General features: G+C 37.7%; 1 protein-coding gene across 9 annotated transcripts in view; it reads right to left on the bottom strand.

The window, feature by feature from the left end:
• LOC127977158 (chromodomain-helicase-DNA-binding protein 2) overlaps window positions 1-12,444 on the bottom strand; it is a 44,740-nt gene that overhangs the window by 1,934 nt on the left and 30,362 nt on the right. For 8 of the 9 annotated variants that reach the window (XM_052581862.1, XM_052581863.1, XM_052581866.1 and 5 more), the window contains 18 exons: window positions 11,198-11,269; window positions 10,294-10,443; window positions 10,031-10,179; window positions 9,742-9,931; window positions 9,481-9,648; window positions 7,141-7,310; window positions 7,015-7,056; window positions 4,523-4,662; window positions 4,305-4,443; window positions 3,452-3,602; window positions 3,230-3,352; window positions 2,845-2,961; window positions 2,579-2,716; window positions 2,148-2,264; window positions 1,881-2,059; window positions 1,688-1,787; window positions 1,414-1,609; window positions 47-290 (listed from right to left, as the gene is read on the bottom strand). In XM_052581862.1, coding sequence (XP_052437822.1) covers window positions 47-290; window positions 1,414-1,609; window positions 1,688-1,787; window positions 1,881-2,059; window positions 2,148-2,264; window positions 2,579-2,716; window positions 2,845-2,961; window positions 3,230-3,352; window positions 3,452-3,602; window positions 4,305-4,443; window positions 4,523-4,662; window positions 7,015-7,056; window positions 7,141-7,310; window positions 9,481-9,648; window positions 9,742-9,931; window positions 10,031-10,179; window positions 10,294-10,443; window positions 11,198-11,269 — 2,585 coding nt within the window. Of the gene's footprint in view, window positions 1-46; window positions 291-1,413; window positions 1,610-1,687; window positions 1,788-1,880; window positions 2,060-2,147; window positions 2,265-2,578; window positions 2,717-2,844; window positions 2,962-3,229; window positions 3,353-3,451; window positions 3,603-4,304; window positions 4,444-4,522; window positions 4,663-7,014; window positions 7,057-7,140; window positions 7,311-9,031; window positions 9,181-9,480; window positions 9,649-9,741; window positions 9,932-10,030; window positions 10,180-10,293; window positions 10,444-11,197; window positions 11,270-12,444 lie in introns of those variants that run through there. The other variant, XM_052581869.1, reaches the window with a different exon arrangement.

Consider the following 12,444-nt stretch of genomic DNA (forward strand, 5'->3'; position numbering starts at 1 on the left):
GGCTCGTAAACGTTAACAGATTCAATAAAAAGCCACTCTGTCTCACCTGTCATAATAGTCTCGATGGCCACGGTGGTCTCTATCATTCCCATACTCATAGGGGCGTTTGCGAGGGGAGCCGCTGTTACGGTAACCTCCCGAGCTGCGGTAGTCACCGTGAGGACGGCGGTCACCGTAATGATGGTCCTTGTACCGGTGAGTGTCATACGGGTGATGCCGGTCCCCTTGCCAGGGCTGATTGCTGTTACCTGGGTAGCTGTACTTCCGGTCCCTTTGCCAGTCTCCCCTGTCTGTTAAAAGATACCAAACCAGACCAAAAGGAATTTTTAAATGGCATTTTTTTTTTGATTGTACAAAAATGATCCGACATCAAAACCAGAATTATAGTAGCTGTGTGATGTAGCTATACGGTTTGTGGGTCCAAGCCTCTACTCCATTTTAATTGAGAACACTTTCTCAGAAGACATTTATGAGCACTATTCGGTTAGTACGGCTTTAGAAATCTGTATTTCTTTTTTTTTTATTATTATTAAATAAATTAAATAAATGTAAATGTTATTATTCAAAAAGCATGTCTAATTAATTGCATTCATGAAACCTACACAATATATTATTAGTTTAACAAAAACGACATATTTTAGGTCCCAAGATATTTGTAATTTTTTTCTCAAATTCAGTCCTATTTTAACTAAACTGTTAAATTTTAACTGTTGTCCATTATTTTTCTGGATTCTATTTTATGTTACCATTAAAATGTAATCATCAAAAGCATCTCTAATTAATTGATCTCATATATAAATTATTTTTTTTTTTTTTCAGAAATACTGTGTTGTGCATTTCAATTTGTTTGCTAAATAAATTCTGGTGAAAATTTTTTTTTTTCTGGTAAATATTACTTTTTTAAATTACTATTAGTATTAGTAATACTATCATTACATTAAGTAATATATTTGTCACAGTTTCTTCAAGTTAATCAAACTTTTATTTTGACAGGTTGCTATGAAGACCAAGTTTCTGATTGTATGTGATATAACTATAGTTTTTCCTCAAAAGAAATGGTCAAATCCTCATGAATTGGCTCTCAGAGCATGTGTTCATGTACTCACATATTGAGGCAGCAGAGGCTGAACATGCAGGATTCATATTCATATTCTTTTTGCGGCTTAATATTCACAGACACTAGTCCATATCATCTTTTGATTTAACTGTACTGACCTACTTTAGATTTTTATCCATACAAAATTTGACAAATTCATTTTTATGACTTGGTTCCGCATCACAGTCATCATAGGGTCCTGGTTTAACAGTACTACAGCACAATGTGAGTGCAATTATCTGTGTTTGTTTTTCTGATCTGATAAGAGTGTTTGGACCCCAAAACTGTGACACTTGATGGATTGTTGCATCTCTCACCGTCATTAGGAAAGTGTCTTTTATTGGGCTGGTTGTACTCTCTATGGTGGGCGTGAGGGGGAGGTCCAGGCGGATGGCTGACCGGAGGATGGGGTTTGGGTGCATGCTGGGTTCCTGCAGAGTCCCGACTAGATCCAGACGGTTCTGGTCTGAAGGGTTTTTTCTTGGCAGGATCATCTTTCTTCTTTTGTTCTTTCTGTAACAGGAGGAAGTGAGTAAGCGGTCCATGAGGAGAACAATGATAATCAGAACTGTGAATTTAAGATCTGCTTACCTCTTCTTCCTGGGAGCGCTTCTTTTGAGCCATCTTATACAGCTTGTGCAGTTTCCGGGCCCCAAACTCAGTAAATTTAGAAACAAAAATCCAGAGGTTTCTGACAAAAAAAAAAAAAAAAGCGGTGTTGAATATACTGTTGGAATCTAACGGGAGCTCTTGAAATCAGATGTGTAATGTGTAGTTGAGATACCTGCGCCAGGTCTTGACGTGCTCTGGGTCGCTGTATGATTTAAGGCACTCTGTGATGCGGTCTCCGATCTTCAGCAGACAGGTACGAGTGTGCTGCAGCTGCTCCTGCACGGACAGCCCCTCGTCCGGCTTATCTAACTGCTTCAGAGCCTTCTTCACCGGCCTCATCCTCTCCTTACACTGCAGACACAATCACACATTATCAACATACTTCGGTGTACATCACGCCAAGTAAAGGGAAGATTGAAATGAGAATTTTAACACTCACAATACTGAATGTCTCCTGGTCCAGCTCATCATCTTCCTCTCCAATTGGTACAGGCTCACTTCCTGCAGTGATGTGCACAGGGCCTTGCGCTTTCTTCCCTTTTCCTCCTGGTTTGGCCTGAAAATGTGAGAAGTCGAGAAGCACACGGACACATGGTATAACTCGATCATGTACAGATTAAGTCTAATCCATCTTGGATTTAAAAAAATTATCCAATTCTCAAAAACAGACAAACTAATGCTTTTATAGTTATAATAACACAGATAATTTAACTGCATTTAAGCCTAAATCATGAGTTTGAGTCAACCTGTTGATCTAAGAAACTAACAACCATATTGTGCACAGGATGACAGTGAAACATAACACTTTTAAGTCCAAGCTTCTAAAGGAAATGTTCTCATGCTGAAACATAATACTGCCATATAAAATACCTTCTCTTTTTTGGATCTGGAACGCTTTTTGTCTTTGTCCCCCTCCTTCTCTTTTTTAGGAGTTCCTGTTTTTTCTTTGTTCTCTTTGTTATCCTTTTTCTGTTTCTTCTTTGTGGGTGATTTTTCAGCTCCGTCGTCCTGGAAAGCGAGAGAATTGTAAATATGCAGCCTAACTGGTTAGTGCGGTGGATTCGATGTCTTTACATCTCTACATTAACAAATCGGTTTCTTTAAATCGGTGACACGATTTAACAAAAGGAACAAACCTTCACCTCTCCCTCTTCTGACAGGTTGTCGGAGAGACGAGGAGAGGTGATCTCATTGGCCAGATCATTGTTGGGGGCTTTGTTCTTCGTTCGAGGTTTCCTCTTTCTGGGTTTGGTCTGGGAAGTGAGAAGATAAAGAATGAAAAAGAAATGCAATTAAATCTATTGGCTGAAACTGATCTTCAGTACACGTTAAGACCACCTATTTTTCAAAATGTCTTTGCAAACACAATTTTTTTGCTTAAAGCTGCCAGCCCAAAATGGTGTATGGCCACCAAATTGTTATTTAATCCTTACACCACCACTTTAAGATCTTCTATTGCTCCAAGCCACTAGGTGGCGCAAGTCTAAAAACCTGCAAACCTGAAACACCCACAATCCTCACCTCATCTCCTGTTTTAGCAGCATCTTGGCTTTCCTGCTCCTTCTTCAGCATCTTAAGCAAGTAGTCTGCTCGCATCTGTAACTGCTTTGCCTGAGGTTTCTTATCAGGGTCATCTAGGAGAATCTATAAATAAAGACAACAGGACATTTGAGGTCAAACCTGCACATTGTTGATGCTGCTTATTTAACTGCGAGCGAGCAATAACTTGACTTAATAATGTACCTTCTCAGAAAGTTTGAGATCGGGATCGGTCTTGATCAGGTCCCAGTTGGCGTAGCCGTGTTCGTAGATACCCAGTAACAGCTGCGTGTCATCATGAATATCCCAGTCCACGTCAAAGTGTGGAGTCTTCACCCGACAGGTCAGCTGAAATCTAGCCGAATGCAAAAGACTCTTTTCAGTCCCATTTTATTCCTTATTTATAAATGGATCAGTCTTGGAAAAAACGTCATTATCAAATCCTTCAAAAATGCATTCAAATGCAACCAGAATTTAAATCATAAAGAAAAATTTGACAGAAAATGTAAAGTGATGCAGCAGAGAAAGTCAGATTAGATTGTGATTTTATTTGGATTCTGCCCATTTTCCTCAACTGTTTACATGTTTTCAATATAGTCCAAATTTACCACACAATATTCAGACAACTTTATACATTTTGGCAACTTAATAAACATTTATTGATTATACAATACTGAGTAAAGTGAAGAATTATTTGATAACATTTAAAATGTACTAAGTCAAATAATAATAATTCTGAATTCTAAATGATTCAAAACTACATGCAGTGCAGCTATCAGATTTTTTTCTAATCCTACCTCCTTAAATTCTAGATTCTGTTTTCTCCTCAATTCAATAGCCTCAATTGAACTTGGGTTTAAAAGACATTATGGTGCACCACCCTGGAATGTATATTTATTTGGACTCAAAGTGAACTGACTGAAACTGAAGTTCCCCAATAAACCCATCAAATCATATTCAAGTGGCTTGATTAAATCTCCACCCAGCAGCTGTAGCAACTCAACTGTGTACTATTTTATGAAAAAGAATCTTAAATCTAGCTTTCATTAGGACTCACTTGTTTCTTTCAGCAGGATTTGAAGGCACAGCTTTATGTAGCGGTTCAAACTCCTCTTCGTGCTGGATAATAGACTTCGCATTGACCTGAACTCCAGAGATCTTTATGTTAATTCCTCGTCTTTTCCCCGGGCCTTTAGCTGCAACAAAAATATAATACAAGTTAAAGATGATTTTAAGAAAAGGGAAACTCAGCACTGCTGTTAACCCTTCCCACACCTTCCACAGGGTTTTCTTTGACATGCTCCTCATGCTCCTGCACTGCAGTCACACAGGTGTTGTGCACCAGTTCTCCCAGTCTCTTCAGGTCTGCAACGGACTTATCCACCAGCTCAGAGTCACGGGCAATTGCCTCCAGCCTGTACAAAACACCAGAACCAGTTCAGTACTACTGTTAAATTGACTGCATATTGTTGCTGTTTATGAAAAAAATATAAAAAAATAGTTTCTGTTAATTGAAATAAAGCTGAATTAAAATCTGAATATTAAGAACCTTTGTTTTTATTTAAGGGAAATATTAAAGGCATTGTACCTAAAAGGGACCCATATTTATTTAGGTTTTTCTTGTGGCTTGCAAAAAGACTATAACTAGGAATTGGCTTAAACATATTACTTTGAATTGTAAACAATGGTTTGGCATAATTGAAGAAATTCTGTTAATGGAAGAACTTAACATATACTTTAAAGATGAAAAAACAGCTTTTATAACGGGCTGAGAAAAGTGGTTGATATATAGAGAACAAAACATTCCCAGCTAAGTAAACAGACAAAAAAGCTATAGCTATAGTTAACCTCACCTAACTGGCCTTCTTCTTGGTGTTTTTTTGTTTTAAACTGGGGGGATGGTACATACGCATGTGGATGAATGTACAAATATATCCGTGTATATGCGCATATGTATATACGGGTGTATTTATTTATATTGGTGTATGTGTGTTAATATAGATGTGCAAGTATACAACTGTACACGCTGTAGCATATGTTTGATATGTATATGTTAAATGTATGATTTGTTCTATCCCTTCCTGTTAAAATTGTTCTATATTTGTACGTGTGTTCGTTCTGGACCGTTTCGGTACAGGGCTTTCAGTTCGGTGCACGTGTGTACCGAATGACGGAATGCAATATTTTGTGTGCGGAAAATAAGTACATTTTCGTGTTTCCAAACGAACATATTAAGTGGCGGAAGTCTCGACGTTCGCCGCAAATCCCGCCCTGCAGCTGATTCTAATGCCGGTGACACACTGGATAGGTGGCACAAGCGTCTCAGCTGCCTGTGGCTCCCATGTTAACAGGTTAGAGCTTGTAGGCTGCCTGTGTTTTTTTTACAGTCTATGGTTAAGACGGTCATTGAATAGAACCAACGCCTATTTTTCACGCGACACACAAGCGTGTTGGAAGCGTTTCCAGGCAAAATAGAATAGGAAAATATGTTTATATGTCATTTTGTACACAAATACATATTAATTCATGACACTCTGATGTTTGAAAGTCAACAGGTTGACATAAATTCAGAAATGAATGTCATTTAAAAAATAAATTAATAATTATCGATTTTCAAATATTGCACCTGTCAAACATACGTAGTCTATTTTGCCGTCAATACTGTTGACGGTGTCCTTTATCAGTAGGCTTTATATTTATGCTCAACATGAAGTATAGATATTGTTGTCATGAAGACAAGAGCCTGGTCTGTCGGCGGTCTCCCTCCCTTTCACCTACAGCAGCAGGCACGGCACGGTTCTGGTGAAGCAGGCCTACAAGCTGGGATTGGTAATGCTGCACTGTAATCATAGTTATTTATTTATATTTTTCATTATATTTTATTATATGATATTGGTTTGAGACAGAGTATTTTATTTAGTGGAGAACTTTGCAGCAGTATTTTATTTCTTATTCTTTTCTTATTTTATATATATTTTATTAAAAAGTATTAAAAAAAAAAAGTGTATAGTAATAAACAACCTGCAGTTTAATGTTTGCATTTCTTTCCCTTACTGTACCGAAAATGAACCGAACCGCAAAAACTCAAAACAATTACAAAATCAAAAGGTATAGCAATGGAATATAAATCAAAATGTTAATAAATATTATAATAATATATAAATAATACTAACATAACCTTGTTCAGTACTGCTTCTCACTGGACTACATCATTAAAAAGAGAAGTAAAAACATAATTATTAAAGACATGGTTCACCCAAAAATTGTAATTAGCATTATTTGCTAATATTTGCATGATTTACTCGTTATTTCTTCATTACTGTTATTTTTTTATTACTTTGAGAAGAGATGATGCCAACCCCCAAGAAGACCTCAGATGACGCCAACCCTCAGACAACATACAAAACGACCAAATTCTCATAGAAGTCGGCTCACAACATATAATTGTGGGGTTAATAGTGCTCACCTTCTGTTTAATTACATAACAAAGAGCTTGAAGTGCTAACTGCTTGATTTTTTTTACTGTACATATCTGCCATATTGTCATCAACTTTAGATAGTCACTCCTAATAAGCCATTACTAAATCTAATGTAGAAACTTTAATTTTCTGTAAAGCTGCTTTGCAACGATTTGCATCGTGAAAAGCGCTATAAATTAATATAGCTGTACTTTTTATTTTATTTCAGACCTATTCCTATATATAGAATAGAATACAAAATTTGGATTTGCAACAAAAAATATCACTTCTGATCACTGTGTTTCTTACCTCTCAAGCGGAGCTCCAAATTTCTTGTATGCTTTTATAAACCTGCAATAAATAGACCATTAAGTAAATGAAATGTTTACAGCCAAGCCCTTTTTAAAAAAGTAAGTGGAATTTAAGTGAAATTACCTGCGGATCTCTGCGTCAGTAAATCCCTCCACATTGTTTTTGCGAGCCCTCGGCCTGCCTCTTCGCTTGGGCCGTTTGTCATCCTCACTATCATCTGTTTCACTGTCTGAACCGGAGGATCTGTGCTTCAGTTTGGATCCCACGTCACTGTCGCTGTCATTGGCCTGCGCCTAAAATCACCACAACACAGCTTTTACAAAAATGTGCTATGGACGAATCCTTGCAGAATGTAATTTCTTGAATGTTCATGCATAGATAAACAAAACCATTTTTAGGAATATTAAAACAGTGTTTTCACTGAATCTTTTGTGGACGTCTCTGTTCTGTTTTGGATTAAATCATCACAGGCGTAAAGAAAGAGTAATGAGCATGTGACACACATGGCCTTATCACCAGGGAGTCCACTGCTCTGTAAAACTTAATGACTCATTTCCAAAAGCTATGATGCCGCATACTTCAACATGTGCTGCCAATCACATGGGAATGCAGCGTGTGGCTATAAAATCTAATGAGTCATTACAGCCTGCGCAAGATATTATGGATCCAGCTCAAGGAGAGGATAAAAGTGCTGAAAAGGCACAGGGAGCACTTCACAGTATGCTATGTACATTTATATTACTGATACACACATATAGTAGAAATGCATGCTGATAAATGAATCATATCTGTTTATAGAGCTGAAAATCATTTTAAGCCTTTCTATAAAAAAAAAAAAAAATAAAATAAATAAATAAAAAAACAACATGTACAGGTCATACCCCCCCCCCCTTTATAATTTTTTTTAATAAGTCTCTTAAGCTCAACAAGACCATATTTATTAGATCCAAAATATAATAAAATAAGAATATTGTGTAATAGCATTCAAATGTAAAATAAGTGTTTTTCATTTCAATGTTTTTTTTAAGCAGCAAACTGCTTAATATTTCCTGGAAACAGTGATTTTTACCTCTTTTTCTGCAGGACACTGTTATAAACATAAAATAATAATAATAAAAAAAAAACATTTATTTGAAATAGAAATATTTTGTACAATTATTTTTGAAAACAATAATTGTTTGGATGTGCTGAATTGTCAAAGTATGTCAGCCCAAAGATTTCAGTAATATTTCAGATTTTTATTTTGAGCAAAATATTGCCCAGCTAACACTACCGTATTTTCCGGACTATAAGTCATACTTTTTTTCATAGTTTGGCTCATCCTGCGACTTATAGTCAGGTGTGACTTATTTATGAAAATTAATTTAACATGAACCGAGAGAAATGAACCAAGAGAAAACATTACCGTCTACAGCCACGAGAGGGCGCTCTATGCTGCTCAGTGCTCCTGTAGTCTACACTGAAAACATAGAGTGCCCTCTTGCGGCTGGAGACGGTAATGTTTTCTCATGATTCTTGGTTCTAAATAAATGCGACTTACAGTCCAGTGCGACTTATATATGTTTTTTTCCTCGATTTTTACTCAATTTGAACTGGCACAAGCCTGAACAGTAAATGAGAATTAGTGGTCGGTCGATATATCGCCAAGACAAATATATCGGCCAATATTTGATATTTTGTAAGTATCGGCATCGGTCAACTTTTTTTCTGTTTGGCTGATGTTTTTGAGGCACGACTTATTTTGACGGCGTGTAGAACAGCAGGGTCTGCACATGCAGTGCTCACATTCTCCCTCGTTCGCTTTCATCATTTAATATGTATAGTAGTCTGTATAATAATCAGCTACAACAGTTAAACAAAGAAAATAAAATGTATACAAAAAAGTATTATAACGATTGCTTTTATATCATTAAGAATAGAAAGGCAAATGTCATAATACTTCCTCGTTTGCCATCAGCATTCATAGCAAATTTAAACAAATCTTTGAATGACTAACGAATATAATTTCACAAACCTTGCAAACTTAGTCGAATCCAGCTGTCAGATCTTGTGAAGTGTGCATTTGTAAATTTGCCTGATCACATGTTCTCTGCACGAGGTGGGGGCCATGCTCCCTACCCCGCACCGGGCCCCGCGACAGCTAAGGACGGCCCCGTGAGTGTCCTTTTGGTTACAGTATTTACTTACTTGTTAATTATATTTTAATTCAATATTTATTTGTGAAAAATACTTTGTCATCTAAACAATGACTATGTTGATTTTACACATTTATTTTTTAAATCCATTTTCAAATTACTTCAATTTCTTAAACATTAATTCATATAAATAAAATTACATCAGCTTTATATCGGCCATCCTGTTTTCCAAGATATCGGCATCGGCTTTCAAAACACCAAAATCAGTCGACTGCTAATGAAATTACTGGCAGTAACCACTTCACGTAACCTAGAAGCACTTCCTTACCCTCTTTTTAGATCTGCTTCTGGGCAGCATGTAGATGTCTTCCATCTCCTTCTGCTTCTGCTCTTCCTCCACCTTCCGCCGCTGCTCCTCTGGGATGATGTCATCCCAGTCGCGTATAGGCTTCTCCTCCAGATCTGGTGTGCTTTCATCCATGGTGAAGTTAGCAAACTATCAGAAGGGAAACACACCGTTCATGCTTGGCCAAGGCTCAGGAGAAAATATGCTACTTAACATTAAACGTTTGAACAGACTCTTGAGTACCTTAAACTGTGACAGAAGCTCGTCTGTAGCACTAGATCCTTGATCGCTCTCTCTGGTTTCAGCAAGCCGCAAGATCTCATCAATGTCCATTTCCTGTGGTTCGGATTCCTCTCCCTCAGGTTCCTTAAACAGATCCTCGGCTCCGAACTTCAAGATTGCCGTCAATTCTTCTTTACCGAAAGGGTTTGAACTGGAGATGGCCAACACACAGGCGTTTAATACATGCTTAAAACAACATTCTGACAAGAGAAATGTCATTTTTTTCCTATACAATATTCAAGGTTCTCACTTTGAATTTCCGGAGCTGTTATCCAGAACGGTTCGCCCAGTGGTGTCCATTCTCTGAATCACAAGATGGTCTAGTACCATCTTCTTTTTGGCTCTTTCAATAATGTCTTCCTCCACTGTGCCTTTTGTGACCAGACGATATATATTCACCTATGCAAACATATATTTTAATTTAATCTACATATGCTACTTATGACACTATCTCATACTCCTCCAGAAGTATGTGTGGCTATACATTAGGTCAAACATTCGTGCTCTACTTACTTGCTTTTTCTGGCCAATCCTGTGGGCTCTGGCCTGGGCTTGAAGATCATTTTGTGGGTTCCAGTCCGAGTCAAAGATAACCACTGTGTCTGCAGAAGCTAGGTTAATGCCAAGGCCTCCAGCTCGGGTGGACAGCAGGAAACAGAAGTCCTGTGAAAGACCGTGGACATTGAGGACAACAGCCAACTGCACGGTGATGAATGCTTAATTCTATTTATTCTATTCCAGGTTAATATGCATAAAAACTTTATAATAGCCTATGCAATGGTATAAATCTGTTTGTCTGAGCAACAGGAGTAATTGTTAGAAAACCATCATTTTGGCTTTGTGGTCTTGCATTATTTTTGGTGACATTAGTGGCACAGAAGTTATATTACCTAAAATCAATATTATATGAATGATCAATTAGCCTTATGGAACCTAAAGGCTTAGCTTGAAATAAATGTTCTGTGCTGCATCACTACTTAAATACAAATCAACCTTGTATAAAATATAAAATCTACCTTAAGCAACACCAAACATCAATATTTTGCATATACTGTATATTTTAGGAGTTAAATACACATCAGCCTTGTAGAACCCTTATTTCACAAACTAATAAAACATTAACTTATTATATATACATTATATTTAATGAGTTTACTGTAGAGTTTTTGAACAAAAATCTTGTTTCATTCTGACAGAACTCTTCTAATCCTTTATGCATTACATTTATATTATTCTAATAATTACATAAGGCCTGTATTTCCCATGGATCAAGCATTCCCATAATCAGTAAAGTGCCTTGTCAACTGAGCTCTGACGCAGAGAGCTGACTGGAACATAACAACCATAACAAATGCCTCCAGACAGTGCAGCTCTGCCCAAACAAAACAAACACGCATGCCACAGTTCGGGATCTTACCTCAGAGCCTTCTGCATTAAAGTGGTCCAGTGCTTGTTTTCGGAGCTCGCCCCTGATGGAGCCGTCCAAACGCTGAACATGAGAGAAGACACAGATGTGGTTAAGGAATGTCAAAGCGTGGCGCTCTGACCAAACTAGGGCACCTCAGCTATACACCCAGAAAATCCTAATAACCACCCAAAAAGTTCCTGCAAAATTATGACGACACTGAGGATGTTTTGCAAGACCAAAACAACATTAAGACGCAAGCTGTGCGAATGCTTAAAGCTGCACCGATCAAAAAAACAAAACAACCGAGGGATAAAAATAGGCTCAGGAACTTGCTATCTGAGCAGACGTACTGCAATCCTGACACATGATTCCCTAAATCACCCGAGCAAAGTCAAGCTACACCTCTGAATGAATGTCTCCCTCAGACATTACAAAAATACAAATTGTCAACTGTACAAGGACACTGCCATTCCGGAAAATACACGGGTAATGTGTCGCGGCAATTGTTCCCAGGTCGCTAGATTTTGGCCCTTTCACACTGCAAGTGATTACCCGGAATATGTGCATACGTTCACACACAACCTGTAAAGGTCCCGTAATGAATGACACGTGACATCAGGATGTTACGTGTAATGTACGAGTCGAAAAGGCTAGGGACGTTAACTTGAACTGAAGCTGGCGAACGATCTCAGTGTCAGCGCAAATAGTGAGGAACTAACGGATCTCTACTTCATTACAGTTTGCACTTATTTTTTTCCTCGCGAATGTTGATCCGCCTTCAAAACCCCTGGTTAAAGAGTCGCGCGATAACGTGCGATAACACCCTTTACAGCATCAGTTCGGGCTTTTGTTCACACATCGCTCGTTCCAGGACTGAACCCGGCAATGTTACCAGGTCCCAGACCCGGGATCGATCCGGTAATTTTCTGGGTCCAACATGCAGTGTGAAAGGGGCTTAAGCAAGTGCATTTTCTAAGCAAGTACTCGGTAGAACACAAAAACAAGAACCACATTTTTCCAGAAAAACACATGATTGTAAGTGGTCAAAGTTTCATTGAAGAGAAAGAAAATGGGACTCAGGTTGTGAAAAATATGGTAATCCATTTCTTATAAAAATATAAAAATTAGTGAAAGTACAAAAAACACTGATAAGCAACCAATTATCTTTTTTAACTTTACAACAGATCCTTATACATTTGTATTACTTTTTATAATATAGAAATATTGCCACATGGGTTCATCTCTTATCACCTTAA

This window comes from Carassius gibelio, chromosome B18, assembly GCF_023724105.1.
Source record: "Carassius gibelio isolate Cgi1373 ecotype wild population from Czech Republic chromosome B18, carGib1.2-hapl.c, whole genome shotgun sequence".
Lineage (NCBI taxonomy): Eukaryota > Metazoa > Chordata > Actinopteri > Cypriniformes > Cyprinidae > Carassius > Carassius gibelio.